Genomic DNA, 19,831 nt, shown 5'->3' with positions numbered 1-19,831 from the left:
AACAGGAGCCAGCCGAGGGGAAAGAGGCTCGCTTGGCTTGGTGGCTTTGGCCAGGGGCGAAAAGAAGAAAAGTTGTTTTTGCTCTTTGGGGGCTGGGTGCGAGCGGTGCAGGGGGGCAGGAAGCCTTGCACTGGGGCCCCCTGGGAGGAGAGGAGGAATTCCCCTCTGGGCGCTTGCCCTCTGCAGGTGCCGGTCCTTCCTCCCTCCCTTACTTGCCCTCCCCTCCAGCCAACACAGTCAAATACATTTCCTGTCTCATTTCTACGCACAGATTTTTTTCCCCTTTTCTTTTTCTGGCCCCAAACTGCCCCCCGGCCCATGGCGGGAAGCAAAACTTTGGGGTGCTGCCGTAGAGGGGAGACAGAAGGCAACGTGGCCTGGAGCTTCTCCACAGGAACCTCCGGCTGGCTTTTTTGACCGGTCTTTTTTCCCGACAACCAAGCTCGGCCACCTGGGCTGGAGGAAGTGGGGCCTTGGGGGTCTCCCTTGGGGGCCAGAGAAGGACCGGCCCCAACATGGAAGCCCTGGCCTTGTATAACTTCCAGGCGGCCGAGAAGGATGAACTGGCCTTTAAGAAGGGAGACACACTGAAGGTAACTCAGGGGGGGACAGAGGGTTCGAGGCTGCAGGCAGGTCAAACCCCGGCTGCCTTTGTTCTGAGATGCCCAGAAATCAGATCCAGTTGGACAGCTGAACAAAACTGGCCCTTTGAAGCAGGTTCAGGGATGAGAGTATGGAAGGGAGTTGACCGACAGATGAGAGAGAGAGAGAGAGATGGAAAGGTGATAGGTGAGTAAATATAGGAATAGATAGATATATAGGTAGGTAGGTAGGTTGGTAGGTAGATAGATAGATAGATAAGAGAGAGTGGTAGATAGATAGGAGCAGAAAGATAGATGATAGAATAGATAGAAGATAGATAGATAGATAGATAGATAGATAGATAGATGATAGATAGATAGATAGATAGATAGATAGATAGATAGATAGATAGATAGATAGATGATATATTAGATGGATGGATGGATGGATGGATAGATAGATGGAAAGATAGATAAGATGATAGATAGATGGATAGATGGATGGATAGAGAAACAGAGAGAGAGAGACAGACAGGCAGACGGACGGAGAGAGAGAAAGTAGATATAGTTCTGATCTATGTTGCTTAAATTCCCAAACTGAGCAAAGCATTACTAACACTCCTGTTTTTGTGCAGCGCATTCTGTGTTTCCAAAAAATCTGCCTCGGAGCCCTTTGGACTGCATCCTTGGGCCTCTGAGCTTCGGGAAACGAATGTGTCCTTGAACTTTAAATGCTCCCCTGGCTGGGCTCCCTCCATGCCTAGAGAGGGGGTCTACTTTAGGAAGGTTAGGACTAGGGAGGGTCTTCCGCACCCCTCAACTGCAGCCCCCCTTCCCTCCGCAGCCCCCTCACTCCCAAGGGCTCCAGTCCGGTGTCTGCTTATTCCTCCTTTCGGGTCCACAGATTCTGAACATGGAAGAGGACCAGAACTGGTTCAAAGCGGAGCTTTTTGGCCTGGAAGGATTCGTCCCCAAAAACTACATCAGAATGAAACCTCATCCGTGAGTTTGTTTATTTTATTATTTATTTGTTCATTTATTTATTTACTTACTTACTTATTTACTTATTTACTTATTTATTTACTTATTTATTTACTTATTTATTTACTTATTTATTTACTTATTTACTTATTTATTTACTTATTTTACTTATTTATTTATTTATTTACTTATTTATTTACTTATTTATTTACTTATTAATTGGATTGATTGATTGATTGATTGATTGGATTTGTATGCCGCCCCTCTCCGTAGTTGTCCCTGGGGAAGGGTCCTGGGAATCCTGACCCTGAGTGACTTTTGCACAGAGTTCGGCACCAATTCTGTTTCCAACCCATTTCAAAGGTGGCAGATCCCGTAATAAAGAGAGTTGAGTTCTCGTTCTCATAGCAAAGCCTTCCACTCTCGTTCTCGCAGAGTCAAAAATAAACCAAGAGTGACAGGCCAGAGTTGGCTGCCTTCACGTGCGCCCACACACTCTGGAGCTTGCAAGCGGAACTGAAACTTTATTTGCAGCCCTGGGGGCTGTCGCCTTTCATAAGTTGGGAACTTCGACCTGCTGCTTCTCGTCCCTAATTCCCCCCCTCCATTCTCTGCCCCTCCAGGTGGTATTGTGGCAAAATCTCCAGGCAGGGGGCTGAAAAGACCCTCCTCAAACAACGGTTCCGGGGAGCCTTTCTCATCCGGCAGAGCGAAAGCAGCCCAGGGGATTTCTCCATCTCTGTGAAGTAAGTGCTTCGTTATTAAGAGGGAGACTATGATCCCGCTGTAGAGAGCGCTGGTGTGAGACCCCATTGGGAATAATACTGTGCCCAGTTCTGGAGACCTCACCTACAAAAAGAGATGGATCAAATTGAAGAGGTCCAAAGACGGGCTACAAAAATGGTGGGAGGTCTTCAGCATAAAACGTATCAGGAAAGACTTCATGAACTCCATCTGTAGAGTCTGGAGGACAGAACGGAAAGGGGGGCACGATTTTAAACTTTTAACTTTTAAATAGGTTAAAGGGTTAAATAAGTTTCAGGAGGGAAGTGTTTTTAATAGGAAAGTGAACCCAAGGACAAGGGGGTACAATCTGAGGTTAGTTGGGGGGAAAATCAGAAGCAACGTGAGAAAATATTATTTGACCGAAACAGTAGTAGATGCTTGGAACAAACTCCCAGCAGACGTGGTTGGTCAATCCACAGTGACTGAATTTAAACATGCCTGAGATAAATACAGATAAAATACAGGAAATAGTATAAGGGCAGACTAGGTGGACCAGGAGGTCTTTTTCTGCTGTCACTCTTCTATGTTTCTATGAATAAGGAAGGGAGGAAGGAAAGAAGGAAGGACGGAAAGAAAGAAAGAAAGAAAGAAAGAGAAGGGAGGGAGGGGAAAAAAGAAAGAAGGAAGGAAGGAAGAATACATAGTAAGTGAATGTAAACATGCCTGGATAAACATAGATCCCTCCTAAGATAAAATACAGGAAATAGTATAAGGGCAGACTAGAGGGACCAGGGGGTCTTTTTCTGCTGTCAATTACCTTCTATGTTTCTATGTTATGGGGAGGCGAGTGGGGGGGTCCCTCTGCTGGGAAGGCCCCAAATGACCCCAAAAGGCCCATCAACAGAACCCCAAGGGTTACACTCCTGCTTTGCACAACTGTTGCCGTCGGCTGCAGCTCAGAGCACCAGAGGGCGTTCTCGGCACACCGGCAAACAGCCTGAGCTGCTTTTCCAAGGAAAAAAATGCCCAGGGCCCTTGGAAGGAGCCAATTTCCCAGCTTTGGGAAATGAGCGGGCAATTAAAATAAATAACTGAGGATTCCTAGTTATAAAGCACCTTTCCACTTCTGCAGTGATTTTAATTGGCTATTCAACAGCAGATACTTTTACTTATACTGGTCGTCAGTGAAGAGCTGCAAAAAATTTTACTACCACACTGTAGGCATGGCTTATCCATCTATCTATTTACTATTATTGAAGATCCAAAATATACTCTTTAATTCTATGTATATATGCCATATGTGCACATACATATTATATACGTTATCTATTATATAAAGTGTCTGTATATGTACACACACACATAATCACAGCTGTTATAAAATTATACACTTCAACCTCATTTATTGCAATAGGAAAAACATACCCAGAGCCCAGAAGGGGAGAGGGAACAAAATGTCAAACCTTTTCTATCGGTTCTGCGTACCTGACCCCCTGGGAGCCCATCACTGCTGGTCATCCAGCTGCCTTAAATGGCTGGGGACTTCTGGGAGTTGAAGTCCACCCATCTTAAATTTATTTATTTTATTTTATTTTATTTTTTTATGTGTCAAACATATACAGGATAATAGAATAGAATTCTTTCTTGGCCAAGTGTGACTGGACACCCAAGGAAATTGTCTTTGGAGCAGATGCTCTCAGTGGACATAACACAAAAAGAGACATTTGTCAAGAATCATAATAGTAGTTTTTATAAAAATAACATAAGTAAAAAGTAAGGATAAAAGAGGACAGCAGGAGCACAGGCACACTGGTGCGCTTATGCACGCCCTTTGCAGATCTCTTAGAAACGGGGAGAGGTCAACAGTAGACAATCTAAGGTTAAAGATTTGGGGGTTTGGGGAAGAAACAACAAGAGTCAGGTAGGGAGTTCCAGGCATTGGTCACTCTGTTGCAGGAGTCGTATTTTCTGCAGGCGAGTTTCAAGCGGTTTACATTGAGTTTTAATCTAATGTGTGCTTGTGTATTGCTGTGGTTCAGTATTTTATTTATTTATTTATTTATTTATTTATTTTGTCCAATACACAATACATATTGAAGAGGATAGACATGAGGTAATTATATATAAAGAAAAGATATAAAAGTAGAGGAGAAGATATATGAAAGGAAGAAAAGATATATGATACATGAGATAAGGAGAGACAATTGGACAGGGGACGAAAGGCAGGCTAGTGCACTTATGTACACCCCTTACTGACCTCTTAGGAACCTGGAGAGCTCAATCATGGATAGTCTAAGGGAGAAATGTTGGGGGTTAGGGGTTGACACTACTGAGTCCGGTAATGAGTTCCACGCTTCGACAACTCGATTGCTAAAGTCATATTTTTTACAGTCAAGCTTGGAGCGATTAATATTAAGTTTGAATCTGTTGCGTGCTCTTGTGTTGTTGCGGTTGAAGCTGAAGTAGTCATTGACAGGCAGGATGTTGCAGCATATGATTTTGTGGGCAATACGTAGATCGTGTTTTAGGCGTTGTAGTTCTAAGCTTTCTAGACCTAGGATTGTAAGTCTACTTTCGTAGGGTATTCTGTTTTGAGTGGAGGAGTGAAGGGCTCTTCTGGTGAAGTATCGTTGGACATTTTTTAGGCTGTTGATGTCCGAGATGTGCTATGGGTTCCAGACAGATGAACTGTATTCAAGGATTGGTCTGGCAAAAGTTTTGTAGGCTCTGGTGAGTAGTCGTGAGATTGCCGGAGCAGAAGCTTCGCAGGATCAGGTTAACAACTCTAGAAGCCTTTTTGGCGATATTGTTGCAGTGGGTCACCTAGCTAGGGATTTCTGGGAGTTGAAGTCCACCTATCTTAAATGGCTGTGGACTGCTGGGAGTTGAAGTCCACCCATCTTTAAAGTCACCAAGGTTAGGAATGCCGCTCTAAGCTGCTTGAGGTCATCCATCAGCACCCTCCTTCCATCTCTTTGCTGCTCCCATCCCGTTGTTTTGCAAACCCTCTGTGGGTGACAAGTTGGGGAAGGCCACTCCCCACATCCCTGCACTTTTTTTGGGCGGGGGGTGTCCCAGCCCCTTCTTGGACCCTCCCACACCTGCCATGGCCATCTTGGCACAAACCAAGATTATAGAAACATAGAAGACTGACGGCAGAAAAAGACCTCATGATCCATCTAGTCTGCCCTTATACTATTTTCTGTATTTTATCTTAGGATGGATCTATGTTTATCCCAGGCATGTTTCAATTAAGTTCCTGTGGATTGACCAATCACATCTGCTGGAAGTTTGTTCCAAGCATCTACTCCTCTTTCAGTAAAATAATATTTTCTCATGTTGCCTTTGATCTTTCCCCAACTAACTTCAGATTGTGTCCCCTTGTTCTTGTGTTCACTTTCCTATTAAAAACATTTCCCTCCTGAACCTTATTTAAGCCTTTAACATATTTAAATGTTTCGATCATGTCCCCCCTTTCCCTTCTCTCCTCCAGACTATACAGATGGAGTTCATGAAGTCTTTCCTGATATGTTTTATGTTTAAGATCTTCCACCATTCTTGTAGCCCGTCTTTGGACCCCTTCAATTTTGTCAATATCTTTTTGTAGGCGAGGTCTCCAGAACTGAACACAGTATTCCAAATGGGGTCTCACCAGCGCTCTATATAGCGGGGTCATAATCTCCCTCTTCCTGCTTGTGATACCTCTAGCTATGCAGCCAACCATCCTACTTGCTTTCCCTACCGCCTGACCGCACAGTTCACCCATTTTGAGACTGTCAGAAATCACTACTCCTAAATCCTTCTCTTCAATAAGCATTATAAGCAACAATTCCTTTGCTGAAGGAGATGCCCGGGAGGGAGGGAGGGAGGGAGGGAGGGTGGCGAGAGGACAGAATTTCGGTTCATGTTCAGACTGATGTGCAAAGCCTGGCATGCCAACCACCCAGCAAGCGTTCTGTGCCAAGGGCAACCCATTAGGGAGAGAAACCCTGCGGGGAAAATGTGGCTGGCATCTTTCCCCCATCTCGACCCATTTTGTATTCAAAGTCAAATCCGGGCATTTTTTTTCTCTCCTTTCTTTTTGCCTTGTTCAAAGGGACTAGAAACTTGTAGCAACAAGCCCCAAAGCTACCCGTTAAACATGGCAGGACTGACCTCTCCTTTATTTACCAGGGTGTGGTTCTACTTTCCGCGAGCGCAATTCTCAGAGGCGTCTGCAGCCCATGTTGCCACTCGGACACCTGCAGGATTTCCATGTTGCTTTAAGTCTTCCATGGGGCTAACGGGGGGGGGGGGGGGCTCCAATTTAAATCAGGGGCCTCCAATGTTGGCAAATTTAAGACTTGTGGACTTCAACTCCCAGAATTCCCCAGCCAGCTTTGCTTTGCTGGGAGATGAAGCCCACCAGCCTTTTTTTTGGGGGGGGGGGGGAGTTTCTTTATTGAACAAAGAACACCACCACAATATATGTGTGTACATGTACAAATCACAAAGGAGAAATTTGAGCACGAGGAATATAAAAACAAATGCATAATTTTTCCATCATAATAATAATTAATTGAATAAAAAGGAGAGAACAGTACAACACATTAATAAAATAAAAAGGAATAAAATAAATTAAAAAGACATTAATAAACTAAAGAAGAAGAGTTAAAGAAGAGAAGAGGAAAGAGAAGAAGAAAGAAAAAGAGAAGGAACATACATACAATAGAGACAAGTCAACCTCTTTGTTGACTATCAAGTCTCACAGCCTTTATAGACTTATTACATTTCTGTTAATCACTGGTATTTTTATGGTCCTTGATTTGTACAGGAAGAATTTTTTGATTTCTTCGACTACTGTAATGCTCTCTACATGGGGCTACCTTTGAACAGTGTTCGGAAACTTCAGATCGTGCAGAATGCAGCTGCGAGAGCAATCATGGGCTTTCCAAGATATGCCCATGTCACACCAACACTCCGCAGTCTGCATTGGTTGCCGATCAGTTTCCGGTCACAATTCAAAGTGTTGGTCATGACCTATAAAGCCCTTCATGGCACTGGACCAGAATATCTCCGGGACCACCTTCTGCCGCACGAATCCCAGCGACCAGTTAGGTCCCACAGAGTTGGCCTTCTCTGGGTCCCGTCAACTAAGCAATGTCATTTGGCGGGACCCAGGAGAAGAGCCTTCTCTGTGGCGGCCTTGACCGTCTGGAACCAGCTCCCCCCAGATATCAGAGTTGCCCCCACCCTCCTTGCCTTTCGCAAGCTTCTTAAAACCCACCTCTGTCGTCAGGCATGGGGGAATTGAAATTTCCCTTCCCCCTAGGCTTATAGAATTTATACATGGGATGCTTGTATGTATGAGTGGTTCTTTAAATTGGGGTTTTTAAGATTATTTTTAATATTATATTTGTTTACATTGTCTTTTTATATTGTTTTAATCTAATAAATAAATAAATAAATAAATAAATAAATAAATAAATAAATAAAACTGAAGTTTTATCCCCTTGTGAATCCCTTGTTTATGGTTTCAACATCATAAATAGAAATTTCTATCCTACTGTTAGATCTTTATTTTTGATGAGGTTGTAGAATAGATGTTTAGATAGTAAGTTCTTTTGCAGTTCAATCTAATTTTTGGAGTCTCTTTTTGGTCTAACCAAGGGAGCCATTTCTCCCAGGCTTTGTAAAATTGTATACAAGTCTTAAGGTGGCCAAGTTTACCGACCCCTGACCTAAATTCAAGTGCTCCTTCCCTTATGACCGTAGTTGGGAGCCAGAATTTCCACTGCTAAACAAGGCAAGTGGGATTAAATGAACCGTGTTCAATTTTACAATGTTTTTTTGCCATTATTTAGATCACTGGGGTTGTCCAGGGGATGATGTATTTGTTAAGCAAATCTGGCTTCGCTTACTGACGAACCGGCACGGTGGTTTGCAAACCGAGATATCCAGCTGAGCCAGATGTGCAGTGTCATTTCGTGGGAGGCATCTAGCAAGCCTCTCCAGGTGTTCGGAAACAGAGGCTGTCAACTGGAAGGGGTCCCCCTTCTTGAGCCTGTTTCCAAGGGATTGAATAGCTCCTAGGTGTGTTTCCCAACTGCCACAGGTGAGAGGCCCAGGTGTCTCTCCTGCCCTTGTGTGTCCTCTTCAGAGGGAGGGGAAGCAAACGGAGCTGAGCTTCTGGAAGAGGACGGGATGATTCGTCCTAGAATCAACAAGGGAGTTGCGTTTCCAGAGACAGCAATGAAAAGGTGCTTCCTTCGTGCCCTCAATTCGATGGCCAACCTGGCAGAGTCACCTTGGGTGGGTATGCCCGCCCCTTACTGACCTCTTAGGAGTCGGGAGAGGTCAACAGGGGAGAGTCTAAGCAGGGTAAAGTTTTGGGGGCTTGGTGATGATACTACAGAGTCTGGTAGTGAGTTCCATGCATCAACGACTCGGTTACTAAAGTTGTATTTCCTGCAATCGAGTTTAGAGGGGTTTACTTTAAGTTTGTATCTGTTGTGTGCTCGTGTGTTGTTGTGGTTGAAGCTGAAGTTGTCGTTGACAGGAAGGACGTTGTAGCAGATGATTTTATGGGCTCTGCTTAGGTCGTGTTTAAGGTGACGTAGTTCTAAGTTTCCAAATTTAGGATTGTAAGTCTAGTTGCATAGGGAATTGGAGGAGGGCTCTTCTTGTAAAGTATCTCTGGACATTTTCTAGAGTGTTTATGTCCGAAATGTGGTGTGGGTTCCAGACAGATGATCTATATTCAAGGATTGGTCTGGCGAAAGTTTTGTAGAACAATTAACCAGTGGAACAGCTTGCCACCAGAAGTTGTGAATGCTCCAGCACTGGAAGTTTTTAAGCAGATGTTGGATAACCATCTGTCTGAAGTAGCGTAGGGTTTCCTGCCTCAGCAGGGGACTGGACTAGAAGACCTCCAAGGTCCCTTTCCACTCTGTTGTTCTTGTTGTTGTTGTGAACCATTGCATCTGCAACGCCTGCTGCCCCGTCTCCAGATGGTTCCTTTCTTTCTCCCCCCTGGAAGGTGGGCACTTCAGACCTGGGCACCCAAAGCCAACAAATGTGCTCCCTGGCGCATTGCCTAAATCAAAGCACCGTTCAGACTCCCTGGGATGTTTAATCGGGCGAGTTTGCCCGGATGCAAGTTGTCACTTGACACAGGAGCTGTGAAAGCCAAGCTATTTCCCGTCGCCTCTGTGTGTTTATACCAGCTTTGTGTCTCTCCTGTTTCAGCAGCCAAAAGCTTACAAGGCAGAGCAAATGAGAGCAGGGCATAATTAGGGCTTAACCCAAGTGGTGCAGTTGCAAAGGAGGGGACTTTGAAAGAGAAGCAGCTGGCAAGCAGGGGGACAGTATAGCCAGGCAGCTAAATAGCCGAATAAACATTTATTTCGGAGGCTGGAAGGCGATTTGGGACTTCGCTGAGAATGGTAAAGCTGCAAAGAGTTTCTGACCTCTGACAATTGAGCTCAGTATTTTCCAAAGGTGGCAACTTTAAGAGGGGTGGACCTCAACTCCCAGGAATCCCCAGCCAGTATGGCTTGGTGTGGGATCCTGGGAATTGAAGTCCACCCAGAGATGGGATCCAGCAGGTTCTGACCAGTTCTGGAGAACCCATAGCGGAAATTTTGAGTAGTTCGGAGAACCAGTAAATACTACCTCTGACTGGCCCCAGAATGGGGTGTAAATGAAGATTTAATAACAACAACAACAACAACAACAACAACAACAACAACAACAACAGAGTTGGAAGGGACCTTGGAGGTCTTCTAGTCCAACCCTCTGCTTAGGCAGGAAACCCTACACTACTTCAGACAGAGGGTTATCCAACATCTTCTTTAAAACTTCCAGTGTTGGAGCATTCACAACTTCTGGAGGCCACTTCTGTTCCACTGATCAACTGTTATGACTGTCAGGAAATTTCTCCTTAGTTCTAAGTTGCATCTCTCCTTGTTTAGTTTCCACCCATTGCTTCTTGTTCTGCCCTCAGGTGCTTTGGAGAATAGCTTGACTCCTTCTTCTTTGTGGCAACCCCTGAGATGTTAGAAGACTGCTATCGTGTCTCCCCTGGTCCTTCTTTTCATGAAACCAGCCATGCCCAGTTCCTGCAACCGTTCTTCCTATGTTTTAGCCTCCAGTCCCCTCATCCTCTTTGTCGCTCTTCTCTGCACTCTTTCTAGAACCTCAACATCCTTTTTGCATCGTGGCGACCAAAACAGAATGCAGGATTTTGCAGTATCCCTCATCTTCCAAGCCCATCAAGTCCCGCCCACAGAACTGGTAGTAAAAAAAAAATTAATCCCCCCACTGAGTCCACCCCTCTTAAAGTGCCACCCTTGGAAAATTCTGGGTTTAACCCTTGCAAGGTAGGAGACCATCATCAAAGGCACCAGTTTTCCACCATCTGTGGAGGGTTTTTTCGGTCTGCGACAGTCAATGGTTATTTTGCCCCAAGAAAACCAAACACAGCAGTTAGTTACCCAGCTGGAAACGAGGCGTTTTGCAGTTATATCTCACACAACAGCAAGTGTTATCCACCCCGCCTGGCTGTCCACCTCATGTCTCCTACTGAGAACGGGCGAAGGTTGGCAAGCAGGTTCTTGCACACACAAGGCTTTGTGCTTCTTGTGAGTCGAGTCCGGAGGGATTAGCGGGAACCACAGAAGTCAGCCTGCAGGCAAATCACTCTTGTTCCTTCCTTTTCTTGGTTTAAATGGAGCCTCTAGTCCTCAAGACAAGAAGGCCAGGAACCCCAGATGGGAGAGATTGACCAGGATTCCCACCGGGAGGCCGAAGCACAATAATAATAATAATAATAATAATAATAATAATAATAATAATAACAACAACAACAACAACAACAACAACAACAACAACAACAACAACAAAGTTGAAAGGGACCTTGGAGGTCTTCCAGTCCAACCCCCTGCTTAGGCAGGAAACCCTACACTACTTCAAACAGATGGTTATGCAACATCTGCTTAAAAACCTCCAGTGTTGGAGCATTCACAACTTCTGGTGGCAAGTTCTGTTCCACTGATCAACTGTTCTGACTGTCAGGAAATTTCTCCTTAGTTCTAATTTGCTTCTCTCCTTCTTTAGTTTCCACCCATTGCTTCTTGTTCTACCCTCAGGTGCTTTGGAGAATAGCCTGACTCCCTCTTCTTTGGGGCAACCCCTGAGATATTGGAAGGCTGTTATCCTGTCTCCCCTGGTCCTTCTTTTCATTCAACTAGCCATAAACCCAGTTCCTGCAACCGTTCTTCATAGGTTTTAGCCTCCAGTCCCCTCATCATCTTTGTCGTTGTTCTCTGCACTCTTTCTAGAGTCTCAACATACTTTTGGCATCGTGGTGACCAAAACTGAATGTGCCAAGTTGTGTCCATCCTGTGGCAAACAGACTTTAAATATAGTGATAATAATAGGTGCGGAATAGATGCAGGAATCTTAACTTGCTTAGCAAGACAGAATAACAGAGTTGGATCTTCTGGTCCCAAGCCTCTGGTCAAGCAGGAGACCCTTTACCACTTCAGCCAAAGGGTTGTCCAATCTCATGGACATGGGACACTTTGTTGTTATCCAGTCTATGTGGTAGACCCCTGATAAGTAAGGTCCTCCTACTTCTTCCTCCACGATGGTCCATGAGATTATTTCCTAGAACCGTCAACCTGGAGGGCCATTAAGGCCATCAAGTCAACCCCTGCTCCGTAGAAGAAACCCAACCCATCACCCAGATGCCCAGCTGTGCTCCAAGACCCCCAGTCTCCTCTTCTTCTCACCCCCCAAAACCTCACCCTCTGCTTCTCCTCCTAGCTATGGAGACCAGGTGCTGCATTTCAGAGTCCTCCGGGAGAAAAGGGGCAGGTACCAACTCTGGGAGGAGAAGTTCAACTCCATCAATGAACTGGTGGACTTCTACCGGACCACCACCATCGATAAGAAGAGGGAGGTCTTCCTGAGAGATCATGGAGAAGCCCAGGAGGTAAGGGACCACCCAGCGGCCCCTGGATTTTTTCTCCGTCCTGTTGTTAACTGTGAGTAGTCGCTAAACTAGGGATTGATATAGCAAGGGCTACTTGGAATTGCATCCCTTAATAAAGTGTTGTCTCAGCCTTCCATCCTTCCAAGGTCGGTAAAATGAGGGCCCAGATTGTTGGGGGCAACATGCTTACTCTCTATGAAGTGCTTAGAGAGGGCTGTAAAGCACTGTGAAGAGGTATATAAGTATCTAATGCTATTGCTATTATCCATCCCCCTTTTCCTTCCTTCCTTCCTTCCTTCCTTCTTCCTTCCTTCCTATCTTCCTTCCTTCCTATCTTCCTTCCTTCCTTCATACCTTCCTACCCTGACTCTGTAAAGTGTTTAGATAGGGCTGGCTATAAGTCTCAATGCTATGGTTATTTTCCTTCCTCCTTTTCCTTCCTTCCTTCCTTCCTTCTTCCTTTCTTCCTTCCTTCCCTGACTCTGTAAACTGCTTAGAGAGGGCTGGCAAACACTGTGAAGTGGTATATAAGTCTAAATGCTATGGCTATTTTCCTTCTTCCTTTTCCTTCCTTCCTTCCTTCCTTCCTTCCTTCCTTCCTTGACCCTGTAAACCCTTTAGAGCAGTGATTTTCAACCTTTTTTGAGCCGCGGCACATTTTTTACATTTACGAAACCCTAGGGCACATTGAGCGGGAGGAGGGTGGGGGCTAAAAAAAGTTTGGACAATAAAATTATCTCTCTCTCTTCCTCCCTTTCGCTCTATTTCTCTCTCCCTCCCTCTTTCTCTCCCTTCTTTCTCCATCCCTTTCTTTCTCTTCCTTCCTCTTTTTTGCTCTTTCTCTCTCCCTCCCTACCTCCCTCTATGTCTTTCTCTCTCTCTCCTTCCCTCCCTCTTTCTCTTGCTTTCTCTCTCTCTTGTTCTCTTTCTCTCTCTCTTGCTTTCTTTCTCTCTTGCTTTCTTTCTCTCTCTGAGCTTCGCGGCACACCTGACCATGTCTCACGGCACACTAGTGTGCCGCGGCACACTGGTTGAAAAACACTGCTTTAGAGACAGCTGTAAAGCCCTGGGAAGCAGTATATAAGTCTAAATGCTATGGCTATTTTCCTTCCTCCTTTTCCTTCCTTCCTTCCTTCCTTCCTTCCTTCGTTCCTTCCTTCCTTCCCTGACCCTGCAAACCCGTTAGAGACAGCTGTAAAGCCCTGGGAACCAGTCGATAAGTCTAAATGCCATGGCTAAATGCTATGTCCACCTCTTTTCCCCGCAGCCCAAGAAGCCAACATTCGTCCAAGCCCAGTTCGACTTCTTGGCCGAGGACCCCTCGCAGCTGGGCTTCCGCAGAGGGGACGTCCTCATGATTCTGGACTGCTCTGACCCCCACTGGTGGAAAGGGCAGCTGGGGGTGAAGATGGGCCTTTTCCCTCGGAACTATGTCTTCCCCCTGCCCTGTGAGGTGCCTGGCTTCCTCGGCTGCCGGAAGTGATCACACGGTCTCACCTGGGACTTTGGCGCAAAGTCAACCGATGCTTCCACTCGCCCTCAACCAGAAACGGGCAAAACCTTCCATTTTCACGGACCTTCAGAGAGCCCCGTTTGCACACTCGGACAGCCGTGCAGAAGCTGAAGCTCTGGGGCTCATTGCAGGTTGAAATACTTGGCAGGCTGATCCCCCATCAATCACCTGGAGCCCAAGAACAAACGTCTGGATATTTCTAATTACAGTGGCACCTCTACCTAAGAACGCCTCTACTTACGAACTTTGTTGCCTCTTTTCAAGAACCATTTTCCACTTACAAACCCGAGCCTCCGAAACAGTAAACGGAAAACGCAGGGAGAAGCCTCCGTGGGGCCTCTCTGGGAATCTCCTGGGAGGAAACAGGGCCGGAAAAGGCAGGGAGAAGCCTCCGTGGGGCCTCTCTAGGTCAACCAGACAATGTCATCTAGTGGGGTCAAGGGGAAGAGCCTTCTCTGTGGGGGGCCCGGCCCTCTGGAATCAGCTCCCCCTGGACATCCGTACTGCGTCCACCTTCCTCGCCTTTCACAAGAGATTCAGGGCCATTAGACCCCAGCTGCCTGGCCGACGAAAGGCAATGTATGTTTGTTGTGTGAACGGGAACGACTTATTTTTTAATGCTATTGGGTTTTAGATTAATGGGTTAAATTAATTGGATTAGATGTTTATAGTATTGTTTTTATATATGTTGTAAGCTGCCCTGAGTCCTCGGAGAGGGGCAACATATAAATCCAATTAATAATAATTAATGTATATTTTGTTTGTTCAAATCTCTTTCTTTTCTTTCTATTTTTATATGTAGAAACTTAATAAAGATTATTTTAAAAATGATAATAATAATAATAATAATGATGATGATGATAATAATAATAATAATAATAATAATAAGAATAAGAATAAGAATAGGAAGAGGAAGAGGAAGAGGAAGAGGAAGAGAAATGTTCTGGTGTTCTGGGTGTCTTGCCGAGTTTTGTTATCCTCATACCTTGGAGGAGATCCTCAAAAGCGATCCCACCCTTGAGCCCACGGACTCCGGAAGCAGATGGGGAATTCCCCCTCCTGTTGCTTTCTTTCTCTTCCTAAAGGCTTTTTCCCTGGGTGTTTTCTGCCCCACAGTCCTTTGGGTCAGCTGCCAAGTGCAAAGGAATGAAGGCGGCTGATAACCGCCCAGCAGGTCAGGAAGTCCACTGGTCCCCTCCTTGACCTCTCGCTGCCCTCCTAATCTTTATGAGACCTGCCCTACTTTGGGTCTTTGCTCAGCTCCCTGCAAAGTTGCTTCCTCCAAAATTTATCGGGACTGTGTAGGGCTGGGAGCCGTTTTCCATGGGGTGGGAAGGGGCCGGGAGACATCCGCTAAGTGGCCCTGAAACCACCCGGGGGGGGGGGCACTCCAAGGAGACGGAGGGGAGGGAGGTAAACGCTGCTCTTCTCCGCCAGAGACACAAGTTTCCAAAAGTGATTTACTGGGGGGTTTTCCCCTAATAATTTTAATTGAATTTTATACATATATATATTGGCCATAATATAACCCTGCCCGACTGGAAGCAAATTTGGAATCGAAATATAAAAGTAACTTAGTCAGCCGCCTATAAAGAAAATCAGTATAAAATGTTTTATCAGTGGCATCTGGCCCTGAAAAGATTGGCTAAAATAGAAATCTAGAAGATTGACAGCAGAAAAAGACCTCCTGGTCCATCTAGTCTGCCCTTTTACTGTATTTTATCTTAGGATAGATCTATGTTTATTTCATGTATTTTATCTTAGGATGGATCTGTGTTTATCCCAGGAGTGTTTAAATTCAGTTCTTGTGGATTTACCAACCACGTCTGCTGGAAGTTTGTTCCAAGCATCTACTCCTCTTTCAGTCAAATAATATTTTCTCCCATTGCTTCTGATCTTTCCCCCAACTGACCTCTGATTGTGCCCCCTTGTTCTTGTGTTCACTTTCCTATTAAAAACACTTCCCTCCTGAACCTTATTTAACCCTTTCACCTATTTAAATGTTTCCATCGTGTCCCCCCTTTCCCTTCTGTCCTCCAGACTATACAAATTACACACTAATCCAAATTGCAATCAGGCCTGCTGGAAATGTAAAAAAGAGCAAAGCATCTTTTTTCATGCATGGTGGACATGTCCTGGAACAAGGAAACATTGGAGAAAACTTCATAGTTGGCTACAGGAAACGACCGGAATCAATATGGAATTCACCCTGGAATTATTCTTGCTCGGAATTATAAAGAAAATATACCCCAAAAAGATAAAATATTATCTATCACATATTGTGGCAAGAATTGTGTAGGCACAAAATTGGAATGATCCAAGCATCCCAGATTTATTGGGTTTTATCTTCTGGGCCAGTCCTTGAAAATTAGCCGTGGAGTTGTCAGCAAGCGGGACTTACAGACCTGCTCAGGACTCTCTCCTGCCCCCCCCCCCAAGTCATTTCCCTCATTGCCAAAACGAAAATCTCGCCGTGAAATAAAGTTTTCCATTTAAATCCCAAGTTCCACATCGTCTCTCCTCTCCAGATCCGGTTTGCAAACGTCCCTTTGCTTTGCCAAGAACCCCCGGGCTGAGACCTCTTGGAAAAGCACCCACGACGCCCCCTGTTTCAAGCCCAGCTTCACCCTTCTCGCCCGCCACCCCCAAAGAAACGCTTTCAAGCGAAGTAAGCGTAGAAAAAAAGGTTGACGCAAATGAGGACCAGGGCATTGGCAGAGCAGACCTGGGACCAGAAGCCCGTGGGCCTTTGCTGGCTCCGGCCACTCTTCTTGGGGTCACCTTCAACGTCCCTCTGGGAGGACCCTCCATCTGCTGGTTGGAGGATTCCTGGGGCAGCTGGCAGGGAGAGAAGGGGAAGCCTTACGGTAAACATGAGATGATGCGTTCCCCAGACCGAATGGCCCCCGAACCTCCATGTGCAGTAGCAGTCCACCTTAGAGCAGGAATGCCCAGGAGAACCATCCAGAGGTTTGCCTCCTGCTTGCAATGGGTTGCATTTCATGACTGGCATGTGCTGGTCTCTCTCTCTCTGTGTCTCTCTCTTTCCCCTCCTTCAGCCCTGGAGGGGGGCTGGGTGGCCTTTGGGTGCCCTCCCCCCTCCCTGGGAAGCTGAGTCCCCGTCCATTGCTGTCCCTACTTTTTTTGGTCTTCATCCCCCCAAGAAGAACTGCCTGGTTTGGCATCAACTCAAGCATGCAAAGAGAAGTTTGGGCCCTGGCCCAGCGACCCACCCTCTTTCTCGGTCCCAGGCAGGGATGGGGGTCCGGAGAGATGGGCAGCGGGAGGCGCCTCCAGGGAGCGTCGCGTCCACCAAGTCACATCCTGTATCTGCAATGGTTTCCAAGAGAGAAAAATAGAATAATGGCAGGTGATGAACATGGACCCTTCCTTTCCCTTCCCTCTTTCTCTCTCTGCCCTTCTTCATCCATTTACTTCCTCTCTCCCCTCCTCCCTTTTCCCTTCCCTTGTTCTCTTCATCCTTCCTTCTCTCCTCCTTTCTCTCCCCTTTCCCTTCCTTCTCTTCCCCTCCTCTGGCTCCATGGGGCATCTGCATATTTAAAAATAATCTTTATGAATATAGAATAGAATAGAATAGAATAGAACTGAATAGAATAGAATAGTGGAATAAAGAATAGAATAGAATAGAATTCTTTCTTGGCCAAGTGTGATTGGACACAGAAGGAATTTGTCTTTGGTGCATAAACTCTCAGTGGACATAAAAGAAAAGAGACATTTGTCAAGAATCATGAGGTACAACACTTAATGATTGTCATGGGGTCAACTAAGCAATGAGGAAACAATCAATATTAATAAAAAAATTAAATATGTACATTAAAAACACTATAATATACACTGCTCAAAAATATACAGTGGTCCCTCTACTTAAGAACTTAGTTCGTTCCGTGACCAGGTTCTTAAGTAGAAAAGTTTGTAAGAAAAAGCCATTTCCCCATAGGAATCAGTGTAAAAGCAAATAAGGCGAGCGACTGGGGAAACCACAGGGAGGGTGACCATCCCATTTTTCTGTCCTCACCTGGGCTGCAGAGGGAGGCCGCGTCAGGCAGCTGATGCCCACCACGATGACCGCAGTCAGGAGACACAGCAAGGGAGCCACGTGGAGGTAATGCAAGTCCCTCAAAAGCGAAGGCCGATGATCCTGGACGCCGCAGCGGGGGGCGGGGTAGGCAAACTCCAAGACCATCCGGCACAGCCCCATGGCCAGCCCCACCATCAGGCCCCAAAAGGCCCCCTGCACAAGAAAACCAAGGCCGTCTAGACCAGCGGTAGGCACAGTTGGCTCTTCTATGACATGTGGACTTCAACTCCCAGAATTCCTGAGTTAGCAAGATTGGCTCAGGAATTCTGGGAGTTGAAGCCCACAAGTCCTAGAAGAGCCAACCTTCCCTACCCCTGGACTATAGACCGAAGGGCTCCAACCGTGACGACTTTAAGGCCTGTGGACTTCAACTTCCTAGAATTCCTCAGTCAACAAAGCTGGGAGTTGAAGTCCAGAGGTCTTAAAGTTGCCAAGGTTGGAGATCCCCCGGTCTGGACTTGTGGACTTCCCAGAATTCCTGAGCCCAAGCCTCGCCCAAGCAAGGCCATGGGAAGAGTCACACACCTTTTGCTCTAAATCCAGGTGAGCCAAATACGGCCACCATCCTCTTTCCAAGTCCAGCTTCCCATAACCACCATCCACCATACCCCAAGACTCCCATGAACTGATGGGGCTGATGCTTTTGTACACTGGCCAGATGTGCAAATTGCTGCATGGATTGGTTTTTGCAGCCAGAGGTTTGGCACTGTGGAACGTACACACACACACACACACACACACAACTGAACTCACCTGCTCATTGGCTCTCTTCCAAAACACAGCCAGGAGAAAGATGGCGGTGACGGGAGGCGCCAGGTAGCTGGTGACCGACTGAATGTAGATGAAGAGTTGACCGCTGTTGGAGCTCTGCAGGATGGGCAGCCACACCACACTGACCACCACGAGGACGATGGTCACTACCCTGCCACAAAGCAGCAAAAACCCCATCACTTTGCCCTGCTCACCTTCCCTGTTTTTCCACCCCCCCAGAATCACCCCGAGGGGCAACAAAAAAAGGGAAGCACAGCAGAATTCTTGAAGGTCAACTCTTCCAGGGGTGGTGCGGGTCCAAAGTCCCTGTTGAGGATCATTTGTGTTCCTGGGATGGTCATTGGCTGCAATAAACATCCTTCTCCTCCTTCTTCCTTCCTTCCTCCCGTCTCTTTTTCCTTCCCTTTCTTCTTTCTTTCTCCTCCTCCTCTCTCTCTTTCCTTCCTTCTTTCCTTCATGCATGTTATGAGAGAATTGGGTTATTTTGCTCTTTTTAACATGTAGAGGTCCCAACAGGTGGTGTGGTCAGATTTTACAGTTATAAATGTACATCTACATGTTAGCATCCCTTGTTTTTTTCCTTTTAGTTTTCTTTTTCTTTCTCCTTTTTTTTTGGGTTGTAGCTGTATAGCTTTGTTTGTTCTATTTTCATTTTTGTATATTTTTTTAAAAATCATTTCAAAATTTAAAAAAATATATACAAAATAAAGAAGATGGGAAAAGAAGGAAGAAAAGGGAGACAGAAGAAAGAAAGGAGAAGGAAACAAATGAAGAAGAGGAAAGGAGGGGAAGGAAAGAAGGAAGAGAGAGAGGAGGAGGAGAAAGAAAGAAGGAAGGGAAGGAAAAAGAGAAGGAAGGAAGGAAGGAGGAGGAAAAGGATGTTGATGGCAGTCAATGACCATCCCAGGAACAAAAATGATCCTCAACAGCAACTTTGGACCCCCACCATCTTTTGTGACTGAATTTAAACCTGCCTGGGATAAGCCTACTGTAGATCCATCTTAAGATAAAATACAGGAAAACAGAAGACCCTACAAAAATAGACTAACAATCCTGGGTCTAGAAAGCTTAGAACTATGACGCCTAAAAGACGATTTAAGAATTGCCCACAAGATCATATGCTGCAACGTCCTACCTGTCAATGGCTACTTCAGCTTCAACTGCAACAACACAAGAGCACGCAA

General features: G+C 45.8%; 2 protein-coding genes across 4 annotated transcripts in view; one reads left to right on the top strand and one right to left on the bottom strand.

Moving 5' to 3' along the window:
* The first annotated feature begins 515 nt into the window (after positions 1–515).
* GRAP (GRB2 related adaptor protein) lies at positions 516–14,611 on the top strand. Its single transcript, XM_070760250.1, has 5 exons — positions 516–593; positions 1,486–1,583; positions 2,186–2,308; positions 12,096–12,264; positions 13,532–14,611. The coding sequence occupies exons 1-5, from the start codon at positions 516–518 to the stop codon at positions 13,745–13,747; spliced, it is 684 nt and encodes a 227-aa protein (XP_070616351.1). The 3' UTR covers positions 13,748–14,611.
* Positions 14,612–16,084: 1,473 nt separating this feature from the next.
* Positions 16,085–19,831, bottom strand: part of SLC5A10 (solute carrier family 5 member 10) — a 66,028-nt gene continuing 62,281 nt past the window's right edge. For 2 of the 3 annotated variants that reach the window (XM_070761449.1, XM_070761451.1), the window contains 4 exons: positions 18,630–18,798; positions 17,814–18,029; positions 17,011–17,107; positions 16,085–16,615 (listed from right to left, as the gene is read on the bottom strand). In XM_070761449.1, coding sequence (XP_070617550.1) covers positions 16,437–16,615; positions 17,011–17,107; positions 17,814–18,029; positions 18,630–18,798 — 661 coding nt within the window. In that variant the 3' untranslated portion in view covers positions 16,085–16,436. The remainder of the gene's footprint in view (positions 16,616–17,010; positions 17,108–17,813; positions 18,030–18,629; positions 18,799–19,831) is intronic. The other variant, XM_070761450.1, reaches the window with a different exon arrangement.

This window comes from Erythrolamprus reginae, chromosome 9 (assembly GCF_031021105.1).
Source record: "Erythrolamprus reginae isolate rEryReg1 chromosome 9, rEryReg1.hap1, whole genome shotgun sequence".
Lineage (NCBI taxonomy): Eukaryota > Metazoa > Chordata > Lepidosauria > Squamata > Dipsadidae > Erythrolamprus > Erythrolamprus reginae.
This window is presented reverse-complemented; position numbering and strand designations above follow the sequence as displayed.